At 47.2% G+C, this 15,326-nt stretch overlaps 1 protein-coding gene across 1 annotated transcript in view; it reads right to left on the minus strand.

Annotated features, from left to right (window-relative positions):
* Positions 1–15,326, minus strand: part of ADAM12 (ADAM metallopeptidase domain 12) — a 322,246-nt gene that overhangs the window by 50,379 nt on the left and 256,541 nt on the right. Inside the window, exons 12-14 of the mRNA XM_006867472.1 lie at positions 13,383–13,560; positions 8,382–8,471; positions 3,654–3,849 (exon numbers count right to left, since the gene is read on the minus strand). Of these exons, the coding sequence (XP_006867534.1) occupies positions 3,654–3,849; positions 8,382–8,471; positions 13,383–13,560 (464 nt within the window). The remainder of the gene's footprint in view (positions 1–3,653; positions 3,850–8,381; positions 8,472–13,382; positions 13,561–15,326) is intronic.

The following is a 15,326-nucleotide window of genomic DNA, read 5'->3' on the forward strand; positions in this document are numbered from 1 at the left end:
GGACGCAGCAGTCAAGAAATCAAATGACATATTGCATTAGGCAAATGTGCTGCACAAGACCTTTGTAAATAAAGTGTTGAAGAGCAAAGATGTCAGCTTGAGGACTAAGGTGTGCCTGACTCAAGCCATGGTATTTTCCATCACCTCATATGCATGTCAAAGCTGGACAGTGAATAAGGAAGACCGTAGAAGAATTGATGCTTTTGAGTTATGGCGTTAGAGGAAAATATTCAAAGTGCCATGGGCTGCCAAAAGAACCAATCTGCGTTGGAAGAAGTGCAACCAGAATGCTCCTTGGAGGCCAAGATGGCCAAACTTCGTTTCTCATACTTTGGACATATTGTCAGGAGTGACCAGTCGCTGGAGAAGCACATCATGTTTGGTAAGGTGGAGGGTCAGAGAAAAAGAGGAAGACCCCCAGGGAGAGAGATTTGCACAGTAGCAGCATCAATGGGCTCAAACATGGCAACAATAGTGAGGTTGACCCAGGACAGGGCAGTGTTTCATTCTGTTGTACATAAGGTCACTATGAGTCGGTACCGACTCGATGGCACCTAACAACAACAACAACATACAAAGAGATTAAGTTTACGGATCCGATGGGGACTGGTGAGTCGTAGATACCCTTTAGTCCTGGAACCGAACTCATCCATCCCTGTAACTCAACTTTCAGCCAAACCTCAGACAGGTCTGATAGGCCTATAAGGTGAACAAGGCACCAGGGAGGTCGTCATTCCTTAGAGCCGTCAGCCACATGATACCACAGGGCACCATTTACCCAGAGACAAAGTGCGGAAGGCAGGAAGGGACAGGAAGGAAGGGTGAAGGGAGGACGTGTGAAGCTGCTGTTACAGGTGGAGTCTGGACTCCATGTCTCAATGCCCCAGATCAGAAACGGGGATGGATGCTGGATGGAAAACCAATTCCCTCTGTAAACTTTCACTCATATCACATACAAAGTTCAAACACACATACCCAAACCCCTACACATAGCCTTGGTCTTCATGACACGGCTGAGTCACACAGGAGCAGGGCTAAGAGAGCGTGCAGAGTCCCACTAACCTCATTTTGAAAATGAGGTCAGATGTGGCAATAGGACAGGGCACAGAGGGCCAGGCTCCACCCCTAACGCTCAGTGTACCCCAAACTCTCCCTAAGAGAACATCAGTTACAGTCCCTGTAACTCAAGAAGGGGACTGAGGACCACCGCAGGGGAGCCCCAGCATGCAGACCTGGCTCAGCAGTGACCTCACTCAGCTCCCAGTGGACTGAAGCTAAACCCAAGTTGAGCCCACAGTACTACATGCATTCTGAGGGCCTCTTTCCTGTCTGTCACCTGGAGGTAGCCACATAACAGCAGTCCTGAGACCCCACCCTAGGCTGGAGGGCCTCACCCAGGGCAGGCTGCTGTCAAGGTCCCAGGAACCCAAGGCCTCTGGGTACATCCGTGAAGCCACCCACAGAGCTGAGAAAGCTGTGCTTTCTCCCATGTAAGGAAGCTCCGTGTTCTGAGAGGCCTCTCTGCACTGACAATTCTAGTGGGCTCCACAGCTGGACCCACCTCAAGAAATGTCCATTCTGTCCTCCTTGCTAAGTGTAACCCTGATGTTACCTGGAAATTGTGAGGGTTTTTTCACACACTGAAGGGGTGGGGTCGCCCTGCATTAAGCAAGCCCACCAGCGCCACTTTTCCAACAGCTTGTGCTCACATTGGTGCCACATTTTGGTCATTTTTACGATATCGAAACGTTTTCATAATGCTATCACACACTTGGCAGCCTGCACTCCAGCGTAAACATGATTTTTATCTGCATTGGGAAGCTAGAAACCATGTGACTTGCTTTGTTGCGATCTTGGTTTTATTGGCAGCACCTGAGCTTTGCGGTTTCCTATTGCTTTCTGCTCAGGGTTGCTTCCCTCCTGACTCTTAAACCCCACAAAAGTCTGACAGAGGTCTGTTCCAGGCATCCCTCCCCACACGGGTGTAGGCCTAAGTGACCTCTATGGCCTGGCCAGGGCTGCGGAGCAGGAACAAGCTCAGGAATTGGCCATGTGGCAGTAAGGGAATAATGGAAGAGAATTCAAGATGGATGGGGCAGGATCCCCATGCTCAAAAAATGCTTTCGTGGGGCTGGAATCCCTGGAGCTGCAAACAGACAAACAGTAGGTTCCAAGTGAATCTTGGGGTGATGACTCAGAGGAACAAGGCTGGGGTCCTGGGCAGCCTCAGAGGCCCCAAGGATGGAAAAACTGAGGAGACACACACAGGGGCAGGTCCTTCCCTTTCTCCAGACACTTTTTGTTTCGACCCTGAGCTTTCAAGTCCTTGGTCTTCAGGGGTCACCGTGCATTATGGGGGTGACGTGTGTTGCCACAGTGGTAGGTGGAATCCCAGCTCTGCGTCCTATGGGGGAGCTGGCCTCCCATCCCAGAATTTCAGTTTGTCCCGTTGTCAGACTACAGCCACTGAGCCGTCTGTTAGGGTTGCAGAAGGTCAGAGACACCAATGGTGCCAGGCCTACCCCCTCCCACAACAAACACTGACCCATCACAACCGCTCTTCTTCCACTGGCCACCTTCTCACCTGCTCTTTCTGGAACACACAGCATGCCAACGCTCTGTCTTTAGATCACAACGTCACTCAAGTCCCTACACACCGTCCAGATCCCGCTCAGAGCTCTGGGGTCCCAGCTCACCCCTTCTCACATATACACTTTCTCGCTGCTGCCTGGGCCAAGAGGGACTTGTCCCCATGCTTCCCTGGCCAACATTCCCCTCATACACCGAGTCCACTCTGGCCTCTGTGGCCATGGTGATTGCCCATCTCTGGGTCCTGAAGCCTGTAGTATAGGGTCTCCTGAGAACAACTGACGCGTCTCCCACAGTCTGAGTAGTGGTGGGACATGTGTCCCTCTGTCTTCCTTGAAACTCTGTTCTTCACTTGAGGCTGTATTCATGTTGTTGGCAAGTGCTATCGAATCAGTTCCGACCCACAGCGGCCCTGGGTAGGGTTTTCGAGGAGTGGCTGGTGAGCCACCAACTTCGCAGTCCAGCGCATTAACCTGCAGTGCCACACCAGGACTCCAAGTGACCTTAAATCTGTTCAGCCCAGAAGTCTACTCCCCACTTTGCTGCAGGGGGCTTGCCCTGGGAGCTCTCTCCTTTCAGCTGAAGCCCATGGGAACAGCGTGTATGAACTGTGGCTGACTCAGCTTGGTCACCCCAGGGGTACCTACCAGGTGCTTGCACACCTGGTGGTGGACTGCCCTGAGCTCCCTAGGACAAGTTCTGGGGTGTGCACTTGTACCCACCTCTGGCCCCAACCATGCACAGCTCTTACTAGGTCACTCCACGGAAGCTTCTTAGACCAGAGACTCCGGTGAGAGCCTCAGAAATGCAGCATCTCCACCCGGCCCACAGGCTCCCTGACAGTCTCTAACAGAGTCAGCCAGCAGCTTCCCCAGCCAGCAGCCCAGAGTCTCCCCGACACCCTCCGCTCAGCGGAGCCCAAGGGCAACCCCACCTCACAGCTCAGAGTTGGCCCCACACCCTCTGCTTAGTGGGGCCCAGTGGCAATCCCACCTCACAGCTCAGAGTCTCCCCCACACCCTCTGCTCAGCGGGGCCCTTCACTCCTCAGCGCCCACCACATACCTGGCCCCCACAGCGTGACACACTGCTGCTCGTGGGTCTGGCAGATGCCGTTGTAGCAGTGACCATCCACTCCCTGGCACTGGTGGCCATCATGTAGGTAGACGTTGGCTGGGCAGTGAGGACTGGTCCCAGTGCAGAACTCTGGGAGGTCACAGGCATTGCTGGAATCCCGGCATGCTGTTCCCGCGGGCTTCAGCTGAAAGGAGAGGGGCTTTCAGGCCAAGCACCCTGCAGGGAAGTGGGGGGCAGACTTCTGGGTGGAACTGAAGCATGGTCCCTAATACAGGCTTTTAAGAGAAGCCTCTTCCGCAGAAGAGGGAGCGCAACAAACACGCAAAAGCTCACTTGGGCTCTGGACTCCCTGTCCCACTATGGCTGACAACCCAGGGGAGCATCTTTGTAATTTCTTGCAACATTAAGGCTTTTCTGAAGCACACAGAGGCTGGCTGCAGGCCCATCTGAGGAAGGGGAGGCAGGGATGAGAGCACAGGCAGCTGGCGTTGTTGATCCTGAAGAAAAGCATCTCAGGCCCTAATATTATCATGTGTCTCAAAATGCTATTGTTTGGCCAGAGAAGCAGTGATGCCTGAGAAGGAGGCAAAGACAATGACGTGGAGAGATGGAGCGGCTGGAGACTTTAGACACAGAAAGGGAGAGGGGCTGTGAGCTGACAACCGGGGGGCATGCTTGTTGCGTATATCCTTTGGTTGGTTGATGACGTATGGAGGGGACTGTAACCATGGCAATGAAACGATATAGGATAGGATGAAAGTAAAATTAATGTTCTCCCATGTAAACTATCACATAGTTCACAATAAAACATTGAAAAAAAAAGAAAAGCATGTCAAGTGCTGGACGTGTTAAACCAGGATCAAGACCACAGAATGGTGTCTTCAGAAATTTCAAGTCTAACATAGATAATGTTTAAATAAAAAGAAATGAAAAGGAAAAAAATGCAATTGTTTGGGAAGAGATTAACAAAGCAACTTTGAAGGGCTTTTTCTTGGTCATCAAATCACAGTCTCTAGTAGTTTAAGGGAAGAGGCGGAAACAAAGTGACACAAGGGAGTGGTAAGGGATGGTGGAAGCCACCAGCAGCCCCTGATTGGCTGGTGTGCCTCTACCCCACCCTAGGCTTCGTTCCTGTAAAGTCTGAAGGCATGAAACCAGACTCCTGGCTCTCTATTGAAAGGTCTGGAAGTTGAAAGTTGTTGTTTAAAAGTCATTAAGTAAAGGAGTCATACCCTGACTGCCTTGGGCACCCTCTAGTAAAGCGCTCACTATGTTCCCCTTGCCCCTCAGTCCTCTCTCAGGCCTTTTTCTGCCACCAGCTGTTGGGTGTTGGGGACCGCAAGCACTGAGATGATGAGGCCCTATGTCATGGATGAAAATCCAACACGAAGGCCCCACTCAGGATTGCTAGCCAGGGACCCTGAGGGCCAAGGAAGTGACCTCCTGACGTCCCGGGTTCACATGGACCCTGAGGGCCAAGGAAGTGTCCTCCTGACGTCCCGGGTTCATAGGCTTTTATGAACTCACTGGTGGGCTACCTCTGAATAATATTTTTTGGTCTTATTATTCATTCTATGCTTCTAACTCCAGTAATTGTAGCTTCTGAGAAAATGGTTTCTTATGTGCCTCTCTTAATGTCTCCACTGTGTTGGCAGTGCGTAGGGTCCTGGGAACAAATCTCTCTGAGGAACAAACTCTGGCCACCTGGCAAGCATGTCCAAACTGTTCTTTATCAAATTATTCAGTTATGTTTGATATTACCTTAATACATGAGCCCTGGATACCCATGGACAAATATTAAAACAAAAACCTCTTCTAAAGCCGAAGCCGTAAAAGTTCCAAAGGCAGGTTTGCTGGGATTCCGCAAAGAGTGTCTGGAGACAATCCGCCCAAGGAATTCACTCAAAGTAGATTGGCGAATTCCAGAGTATTGTTCAAGGAATAATAGTGACAACCTCCTCAAATTGTCCCCAGGTGTAAACCATTAACCCAGAAGTGCTCCTTCCTCCTGAAAGCCTAAGCCAGGTAGTTGAAACAGCTTGACTCTCTTCAGACCTTTTAAATCCTTTTCACCTTTACCCATTAGAGATTAAGCGCTATAGGTATGTTAATTAGCCTTGAGAAACCTCAAGTCGCTGCCTTAGGATTTGAGCCAAAAAAGTAAGTTGTAAGTTTGCTTGAATTTTTGGAAAATTAAGGATGTTAGATTATTAAGACAATTTGCGATGTATATTTTAGAATTTGTTCCTGTAAATCATTGTGTCCTGTTTTCAACGATTAATCACATTTCATTTCTGTACCCTGTCTTAATAATCCCCTTCTTCGTGTAAAATCCCTCCCTGAAATAAAAGACGGATGCAGATTGAATCCTGCATGCATTACTGCCTACAGGGCCACGGTGCCTGCAATCCAGGGTCTGCCTGCCAGTCTTGCATCCACTCTGGTTTCAGAGTGTCTCCTTTTTTCTCTCGTCGCGTCTTTGTGTATATTCTTTCTCTCTCTCTTTTGCTGCCAGATCTCCCTACTTCGTGAACCAAACTTCCCTGTCGAGGCAGGTCCCCGATAGTTGGGTACCAGTGAGGGCCAGCTTCACCTTAGAGTCCCAACTAGGAAGGGGAGAAAGGCAATTTCAAAGCTGAGTGTAAGAGGTAATGCATGTCGAATCACCATGCCCTAGTGGGGCAGCTAAGTGGGCGTTTCCTGTAAGCAGAATGCCAAGATCCACTACTTAATTAAAAGGAATAAAACAGCACCCTTGGAGCCTTCGAACCTAAAGCTCAAGCTCCTACTTCTGGTCAGATCTCAGCTCTGAATAACGAGGCAAACAATGCGCTTGCCAAAACAAATGCGATCATGGAAGCAGAAATGGCCAATGGATAAAACTGCCACTCTTGGCTGGGCTGGGTCAGCCAACACCTTCGGTTAGGAGGACATTAAGATCAAGATGTTTACATAAAACCCCTTGAATAGCCCATATGGTTTCTCAGCCCAGCAGGCAGATGTTTCTGGGATCAAGAGGAAGAACCCAGTGTGAAGCTGACTGGTGGTGGTCAGGGTCGGGGGCAGGAGGGATGGGGTGGAGTACAGAGACGCATCTTGCATCCAAGTCCCTTTCATTATCAACACAGGGTTGTGAGCGCTTCTCATCGTACCGCTGGATAGTGTAACATTACTCTTGAGTTTTTGGTCCAATGATCAAAAAATATATGTGTCTATATTGTGGGGAAACATTTTGTTGCATGGCCCCATTTGGCCTAGCAGGACTGCTCCATGGAGATTTCCTGGCTGTAATGTCTAGGTGACCTGATGACCAGTTCTCTCTCCTGCAGAGCCACTGGGTGTGTCGGAACCACCAACCTTTGGTTCAGCAGCTAAGTCCTGGACTGTACTATCAGCACCTATAAAACTTGACATTTTACCCCCCACCGTTCATAAAGTTTAAGCTCTACGACTTAAGTTTGCTGAGTAGTGTCTGGGAAGTTGTAAGAGGCCATCCAAGACACAACTATCGTCTCTTCTCATCCAGAGTAAAAGAGAAAGGAAACCCAATGGTTCCAGCTGCAAGTTGTTTACATGAGTTAACTGCTCCATGACCCTTGAGACCAGAAGACCTAGATGGTGTCCGACTACCAATACCAACAATTCGGATCAGAACCACAAGAGGGGGTTCCCAATACATCAGGAGGAAATTGTGGAACAGAACTCAAATTCTTAAAAAGTCCAGATTGACTAGACCAGCTGAGACTGACACATTCCCTGAGACTTTCTCCATGAGCTATACTTTAAATCCTAACCAAATCACTCTTTAAACAACAATTTGGCTCATCAAATTAAAAATATCACCTGTGAGTACTGCACTCCTTTAAAAAACTATCCACATGAGAGCAAATAGCCATCAGTGACCCTACAGCAAACGTGTGATGATATGGACAGAGCAAAACTAGAATATTGGAAATGGAACACCAGATGCAATTGGTAAAAACGATGATACAGCGTGGGAAACGTAATCAGTGTCACTGAGTAACAGGCGGAGAACTTGTTAGATGGAAACCAAACTTTCTGTGTAAACTCTCACTGAAAACACAGTAAGATACTAAAATAAATCTCTGAGAGTCAACACTGTGGCACTTAATAACTACCACCAAGAAAGAAGAAGCGGGAGTGGGGTGTGTCCTTTGGACCGGGGGTCTCTGAGTGTAAAGCTCCTGAATCCGGGGAACGACTGATGCTAAGATACACGGAGATCTTCACAGAATGCTGGGGCTATGGCTGCTGAAAGGAGACGAGGACCTCTCCTCCAGACCCAGCGCTCTGAATTCGACTTTTGTTAATATAAAAATTAATAATAATAATACTAATTTTTTTTGCCCATCTTTAAGTGCATAATCCAGTGACACCAATTAACTTTATCATGTTGGGCAACCACCACCGTGATCCAAACCCAAACTTTTTCATCCCTTATCCACACACTGCAACCACTGAACAATGGCTCCCCACTAGGTCCTAAGATGTTCAAACTCATAAATTAATCATATATCCCCCAATGCAACTAACATGTGCGTTTCCCATGGAGCTGGAAAGACGATGAAAACATGAGGTCTAGTTGCACCTTCAGGGTTTCAGGGCCATGGGCACTGGGCTAACTTGCCCTGGGCTGTTCTAGCAGCTGGACCTGAGGGAAGGCCTGAGGTCAGGCAGCTGCTCTGGGAAGCGTACCTGACAGTGCTCACAGCACAGCCCGTGCGCGCATACAGCGTCTGGCTTCAGGGTGCAGGTGGTGGCATTGCAACAGCGGTTCGTGCATTCCTGTAGAGGGGATGAGAGCCATTAGACAGGGTCATGGGGAGAGACGCCTCACTGTACATCCATGTCACACCTTAGGTGGCTGCAGAAGGCAAGGAGGAGGGAGAGGGCCTGGCTCGGGCCGAGGGTTACCTCAACTGTGAGGCAGCAGAGCCTCTGTCTAGTCTTTATGAACTGACTGGGTCTGCCGTGCCCGGGAGCATCCACAGATGGGCGATTCTCCCATGGACACACACAGAGTAGTGACAGAAGAAAGACCGCGGGTCGAGCCCCTCAGCAGCGCAATGAGCTTCTGCCATGGCATCTGCCATCCATGCCTGTCTCAGCGCAGTGGACTCTGTCTGGATCACTGGGCACACCCTGAACTCAACGATTTAAAAGGACATATAAAACCAACCCCCCTACCTTCGAGTACATTCAGACTCACATCAACTCTGTATAGGGTTTCCGAGGCTACAAATCTTCTGGGAAGCAGACTGCCTCATCTATCTGTGGAGGAGCTAGTGGGTTCGATCCACTGTCCTTTAGGTTAGCAGTCTAATGCTTAACCCGCTGTTATTGTTGCTAGGTGTCACTGAGTTGGTTCTGACTTATAGCAACCTAGCACAGGGTTTCTGGGGAGCCGTTGGTGAGTATGAATCAACAACCTTGCAGTTCAGAGCAACCTTGTGGTCCAGTGCTTATCCTACAGTGCCACACCAGGACCCCTAAAAGATACATTAACAAAAGAAAACAAACACATTGCCACCAAGTGAACTTGAACTCACAGCAGCCCTGTAAAGGGGTTTCGAGGCTGCCAACCTGTACGGGAGCAGAAAGACTTCTCTTACTCCCACCGAGCAGCTGGTGGGTTTGAACTGCCAACCTTGCACAACTTTAAGGAGCCCTGGTGGCACAAATGGTTAGTTATGTGCTATTAACCAACGCCCCGCCCCCCCAGTGGTTCCACGGGAGGAAGACCGGGTGCTAAAATTTTTTTTTTTCCTACCAAAAAGAAGCACAAGAGTGATTCCTTTTGCTCAGCTCTAAACAAAAGGCCTGCACACATTTATCTAGTCTATTTATGAAGTCCTTGTACTTGAAAGCATCGTAATTACTTGGGGTGTAATATTCTAGAAGATATTAATTATCAGAAGAAAGAAGAGTTCGTAGAGGCTTTGATACTTCATTTATCAAAATCCCTTTATTTTATTTACCTCATGATGCGCTCTGCAGACTTCATACACTACTGCCTACAGTGAAGCCAATGCTAGTGTAAAGTACAATCGTTTACTTCAGGAAAGTGTTGCTTTTGAATGACTGTATGGTTAGAACCATACATGCAATTAACAAGATTCTGTAATTAACCAGGGGGTTTACAGTGAAACTTGCATCTTCACTGCATTCTACATCACACTCTTAAGAATTAGGCTTTCACTTGGTGTTTGCCATTTGTTTCTATGATACTTACATCCACGGTTATGACATCTTAAATTCATTCAAGGGCTTTATAGACATCCAGAATGCATTATATAAATAATAAGACAAAACTGCCAACCAGAAGTGTTAGTGGTAACTTGTACAGCAATAAGAGTTTCTAACTCATAGACTTTTACTCCTAAGGAGTTTGGAAAGTCATTTTGTTCCGCTACAAAGCATTGTTGAGTCTATTCCTGTTCCCATAAAACAACTTCCAACTCATAGCAACACTATAAAACAGAGTAGAATTACTCCTTAAAGTTTCTGAGACTCCATCTTTGTGGGAGAAGACTGCCTCATCGTTCTCCTGCAGAGATGAGTTGGTGGATCTGAACCTGTGACTTTGCAGTTAGCAGCCTGATGCTTAACCCACAGTGCCACCACAGCTCCTTTGATTCCTGCTCAGTGCCCTCAAAAGTACAGCAATGCTGTGCCGCTATGGTCCAAATGGCTCTGTGAATGTCACGCAAAGTACAGAGCTCCTTGAAATTGTAAGCTAAATCAGCTATCCTACATCTAGGTTCTCATGTCTTTGAAGAACTGCACCCTCCCTAACCCCAACACCTAAGCACCACACTTCAGCAGCAGCTCAAACGGAAATGTAGCCCAACAGAGACTCTGACTTCAAAGGAATTGATGTGTGAGAGAGAAACTAGGAGAGAATGAAGCTTCAGAGATATTTGCAAGCTACTGGCTTCCGTTTGACTTTAAATACGAAGATAACACTGCGTTTCCAGGCCTGCTAGCTGGAAGAACGTGTGATCTGTTAGGACAGCATTATGGTTGATATCAATCCAATGCCCCAGACAGGAAGGGTTCAGCAGCTGCCTGCCTTTTAACTACCTGGAATCGATTTCTTCTGAAGTACCATATTTATCAGAAGAGACATATTGCTCTACTGGCAAATTTAACTTTTAGTATTCAGTAGAGAAAGTTCAAGAGAGCCAATGAATATCAAATCTCCAAAGAACAAAAAATAATGAAGCCATTAAAGACTTCTCTGCAAATGGTCTAATTGTCATTTTCATACTGAAGGGAGTAGACATAGATTCTTATCACAGTAACAGTGAACTGGGACAGACTCGAATGCATTCTTTTGAAAACACTAAAGTCTATCTCTGAGCATGAGACAGCAGACGCTGGGTCCAGTTCCATGCTGGCAGGAGTCATGCTGACCCTATCCATGTAATCATGAACTCTCCACCCACTGAGCTCTGCTAGGGACCAATAGCATGCAAAGATATGCAAACATGACTCTCTCTAGGACCTGGACACTCGGTAGAGGAATACAGAGCCAAGGTCATAGGTCTGACAAAAAGTTGTTGTCAATGGAGTTTGGAAACAGGAAATTGGCTGTCACCGTACTACATAGTTTGAGCTTGGATCTCAGAAACAAAACAAACAAATAAACAAAAAACAAAACACTATAAAAAAGAATGAAGCACAAACTTATTCACGAATCAACATTTCTTGGAGGAAAGAACTTTGGATGAAGTGAACTGAGTTCAAGAATGAAATCATTAACGTGTGAAATAAGGGCCCCCAGACGGAAATACCAAGTTGGGAGTCCCATGGAGGCAGATTTGATGCTCTGTAGGAGCACCCTGTCAGCGCCAAGTCGGCTGATGAAGGTAAGAGGGAGAATCAGAATTTCAGACACTCAAGGAATGGCTGGCATCATGGTGGTGGTAGACGTGGCCATGGTGGTGATTGAAGGATTCATGGTAATGGTGGAGGTAATAGTGATGACGGTGGTGGTGATGGAGTTGGGGATGGCAGGGGTGGGGGGTGGGAGGGTGCTGTGATGATGGTGGAGATGGGAATAGCAGTGGTGGCTGCGGTGATAGTGGTGGTTCTGGTGACAGCGGTAGTGATGCTGGCAGAGCGGTGGGGATGGAGGTGGTCATGGTGTAACAGGAACAGGCTGGATGACCATGATGCTACGGTGACAGTTAAGTAAATGACTACTATTAAAGACATTCAAAGCCTGAGAAGTTATGGCCCCAAAAAGAACTGTCAAATTTATTCAAATTCATAAGCAACTATCAGAAGCTCAACTCAAAGTTAAAAGAAAAAAGAGAAACCGTTTTAAGTCAACATTAGCCTCCCCAGAGAAATATGGGTAATTTTAGCTAATGGAATTAACATGGCTTCCAAGGAATTTTCCCCTTATGTACCCTCTTCCATGATGGTTTTGAGTTTTCCTCCACTGATCCTAGAAAGGGTATCTGGAACTCTGTAATTAAGACTTGCTCCCACACTGCACCCACCCCCAGTACACTGGAAACAAAACAATACTCTGCTGAGGACGATGCATTCCCACTGATGACTCCCAAGTTCCTCTATGTGCCTTCACTACCTCGTCACTGGGAACATCCTCGCAGAAACCGTTGGGCAGGGATCCTTGCTGCTGGTATGGAAAACCTCAGAGACAAGGGGCTTGAGCAATGGGGACCAATGTGTTCACGACTTGTTTAATGAACACAGAAATACACGAAGCTCAGGGTCTCAGTCCAATTTTCCTTTCACTGTAGAATCCTCCGTCACAATAACCCTTCAAGACACCATCTTCCTAAGCCCTCATTAAGCCCCTTAATTTTGCTAAGCCCGCCTTGAACTTGTCTCCCACTTCAGCTGGCAGAAGCTCTGGAGAGGAAATCCCACATGTAGACAGAGACGCCTGCAATACAAACGACTCACTTGGATTTATTCTAAACACAAACCCCCTCAAGATTCTTGGAGGCTCTTGCTTCCTAGGTAGGGTCACTGGGTTCTGTCTTTCTCTCTGCCACTCAAGATTATTCAGAGATGGAAAAGTGGCCACTATCATTTTTATGTTGATTCCCTTTATTCTGGATGCTATAGAAACCAGGACAGTTCCTGGCACAGGCTGGAGACCAGGGTTAAATAAGTCCTTTGCTGGATAAAAATGTTCCCTGCTCCTGCTTATTGGTTCTGAAAGCTAAGCAGACATGGAGCAGAGGCCTTGGGAGCCTCAGGTTTTGCAAATAGAGGAGGCTGCAGCAGACAGCAAGGGTGGAATTTCAACATGGGAAGCAGCCCTTGGTGAAAAATGAATGCTGCTTATTCAAATACCCATGGAAGCAGATCTTACACAGAGAAAAGAAAGGGTGCTTAGTAGCTATTTGAAGCTGAAATGCAGAGGCTTTCTTTCTGTCAAAATCAAAGCAAAACACTTTTCTCTTGTTCTTGGCCTCATCTTGCCCAGAAATATTGTACCCTTCAATAAAGACGATTTGTTATCTGTTTAAACCAAGCAACACAGCTTAGTCCGGAAGCTAATTAAAATGCAAGTGAGTGCACCTCGTTTAGGAGACGTGTTCAAGGTGGTCTTGCATTTCGAGAATGTTCATGCTACTGCACAACTCCTGTAGGTTCTCACCCCCGAGCTCAGCCAGGGAGAGGAGCAGGACATTCTGCAAAAGGCCCTCTTACCTCTAGGTCTCCGCAGTCACAGCCCTCCCCCGCTTCCACGTAGCCGTTGCCACACTTCTGGCCCCCGAAGGACTGCTTGACTTCCGGCAGGTTGAAGAGGCACATCCCCATGCCCTTCTCCAGACTGGTCTCCAGGTCCCTCCTGCTGCAGCTGCTGAACACCATGGGGAACGGGTACCTGAGGAAGAAGAGTCCGGAAGAGTAAGGCTTCAGTGCTTGGAGGAGCCTTTTCTGCCCTTTGTGAGCTTCTATGCAGGGTAGCACTGCCAACATCTGCCCCAACATCTGTGATCACTGCTAGGCTTCATGGCCAAAGGTACATGTACTCAGCATGTGACAAGGGACCCACCCCCCGACAGCGCCTGTGCCCTGACATGGAAACGCTTTCATAGGAAAGCAAGCAATCATCTTTGAATGGTTTTCAAGTCAACAAATTCAGACAGTGTCAGAATAAACCAAAGAAAAGCACTTCCACTGAGTTGTCTTGGACTCATAACAAGCCTAGGGCAGGTAGAACTGCTTCGTAGGAGGGTTTCTGAGATGGAGCACAAAGCCTCAGCTTTTTCCTGTGAGTCTCAAAATGGACATTGTTCATAGTGGTTTTTTTAAGTTTTTATTGTGAACTGAGTGATAGTTTACAGGGGAGAACATTGGTTTTCACTATCATTTCATTGCAATGATTACAATCTCCTCCGTGCATCATCATTCAACAGTATTTGCTTCTATTCCCTCTGGGTGTTTTTTTGGGTGGGATGTACACAAAAACACTCAGGAATATGTAATACTTTAAACAACCAAAGGACACATTCTGAAAGCCTGCCTCCTGGCTGCCAGCACTCAGTCTTTCTCTTTCTTTGAGTTTTGAGTCCTCAGCTGCTCTCTCTCTCCATGTCTTCATCTCTGTCTCCATCTCTGGTATCTCTGGATAGGGTCCCACATTCCACTCACGCTCTTTTCCCTAGATGGTCCTAAGGTCCTCTATTTCTGGACTGTAAGATTAACTACTCCTCTGTTTTTATTACAAAACTTCTACCTTTACAGTTGTGACAGTCACAATTAGTCATGATAATAATTACTTACTAAGGAGCTCTGGTAGCGTAGTGGTTACGAATTGCGCTGCAAACCGTAAGGTCAGCAGTTCGAAACTACCAGCTGCTCCGCGGGAGAAAGATGTGGCTTTCTACTCCCGTAAAGATTTACACCCTCGGAAACCCTGTACAGGGTCGCTATGGGTTGGAACCGACTCGACGGCACTTAACAACAACATTGAAATAATAAGAATCTTATCTCCATCTCTTTTCACCACACCCATCTAGACAAAAGGAAAACTATTCAGTGGGGACTCTAACTTTTGCCACACACTCTTAAACTACCTCTTGAAAACTTGTAAGCCAGTAACTTCATGCCTTTATCATCCCCTCATTTTAGGTATCCAGTGTCTAAGTTGCCTGTTCCTATCTACCCTGTGTACAGAGGGGACATGACTGATACTCGATATGAAGACTCTTTCCCTCTCAGTTGGTAGTTTGAGCTACTACATCCATGAATATAGGTCAAGTTCATCAAATTGTAGCAATTTAGTTGTTTCCTTTATCAAAAAATATTTTTATCTTCCTTTAGTCAAGTTCTGATTATCAAGCCATTGAGGCTGTCAAAATGGGTACTGTTTGCAAGTTTGGGTGTTCTTGTGCGTCTTCCCTCCCTTCATATCAGCTGGATGCTTCACTCTCAGCTCTAGACCTCTGTGGCTATGTCCTTGTCTATGGGCTCAGGTAGCCCCAGGTCTCACCATACTTTGGGCCAACCAGCCCTTTCTCTTCTCTTTCTCATTTCCAGGTCAATGGGAGTCTATGCTTGGTTTTTTTTGTTGTTGTTTTGTTTTGAGTTTTCCCTTCTTTTTAAAACATTTTACTGTGACTTGGATGAAAGTTGATAGACAAGATC

Source organism: Chrysochloris asiatica, unplaced genomic scaffold (assembly GCF_000296735.1).
Source record: "Chrysochloris asiatica unplaced genomic scaffold, ChrAsi1.0 scaffold00105, whole genome shotgun sequence".
Lineage (NCBI taxonomy): Eukaryota > Metazoa > Chordata > Mammalia > Afrosoricida > Chrysochloridae > Chrysochloris > Chrysochloris asiatica.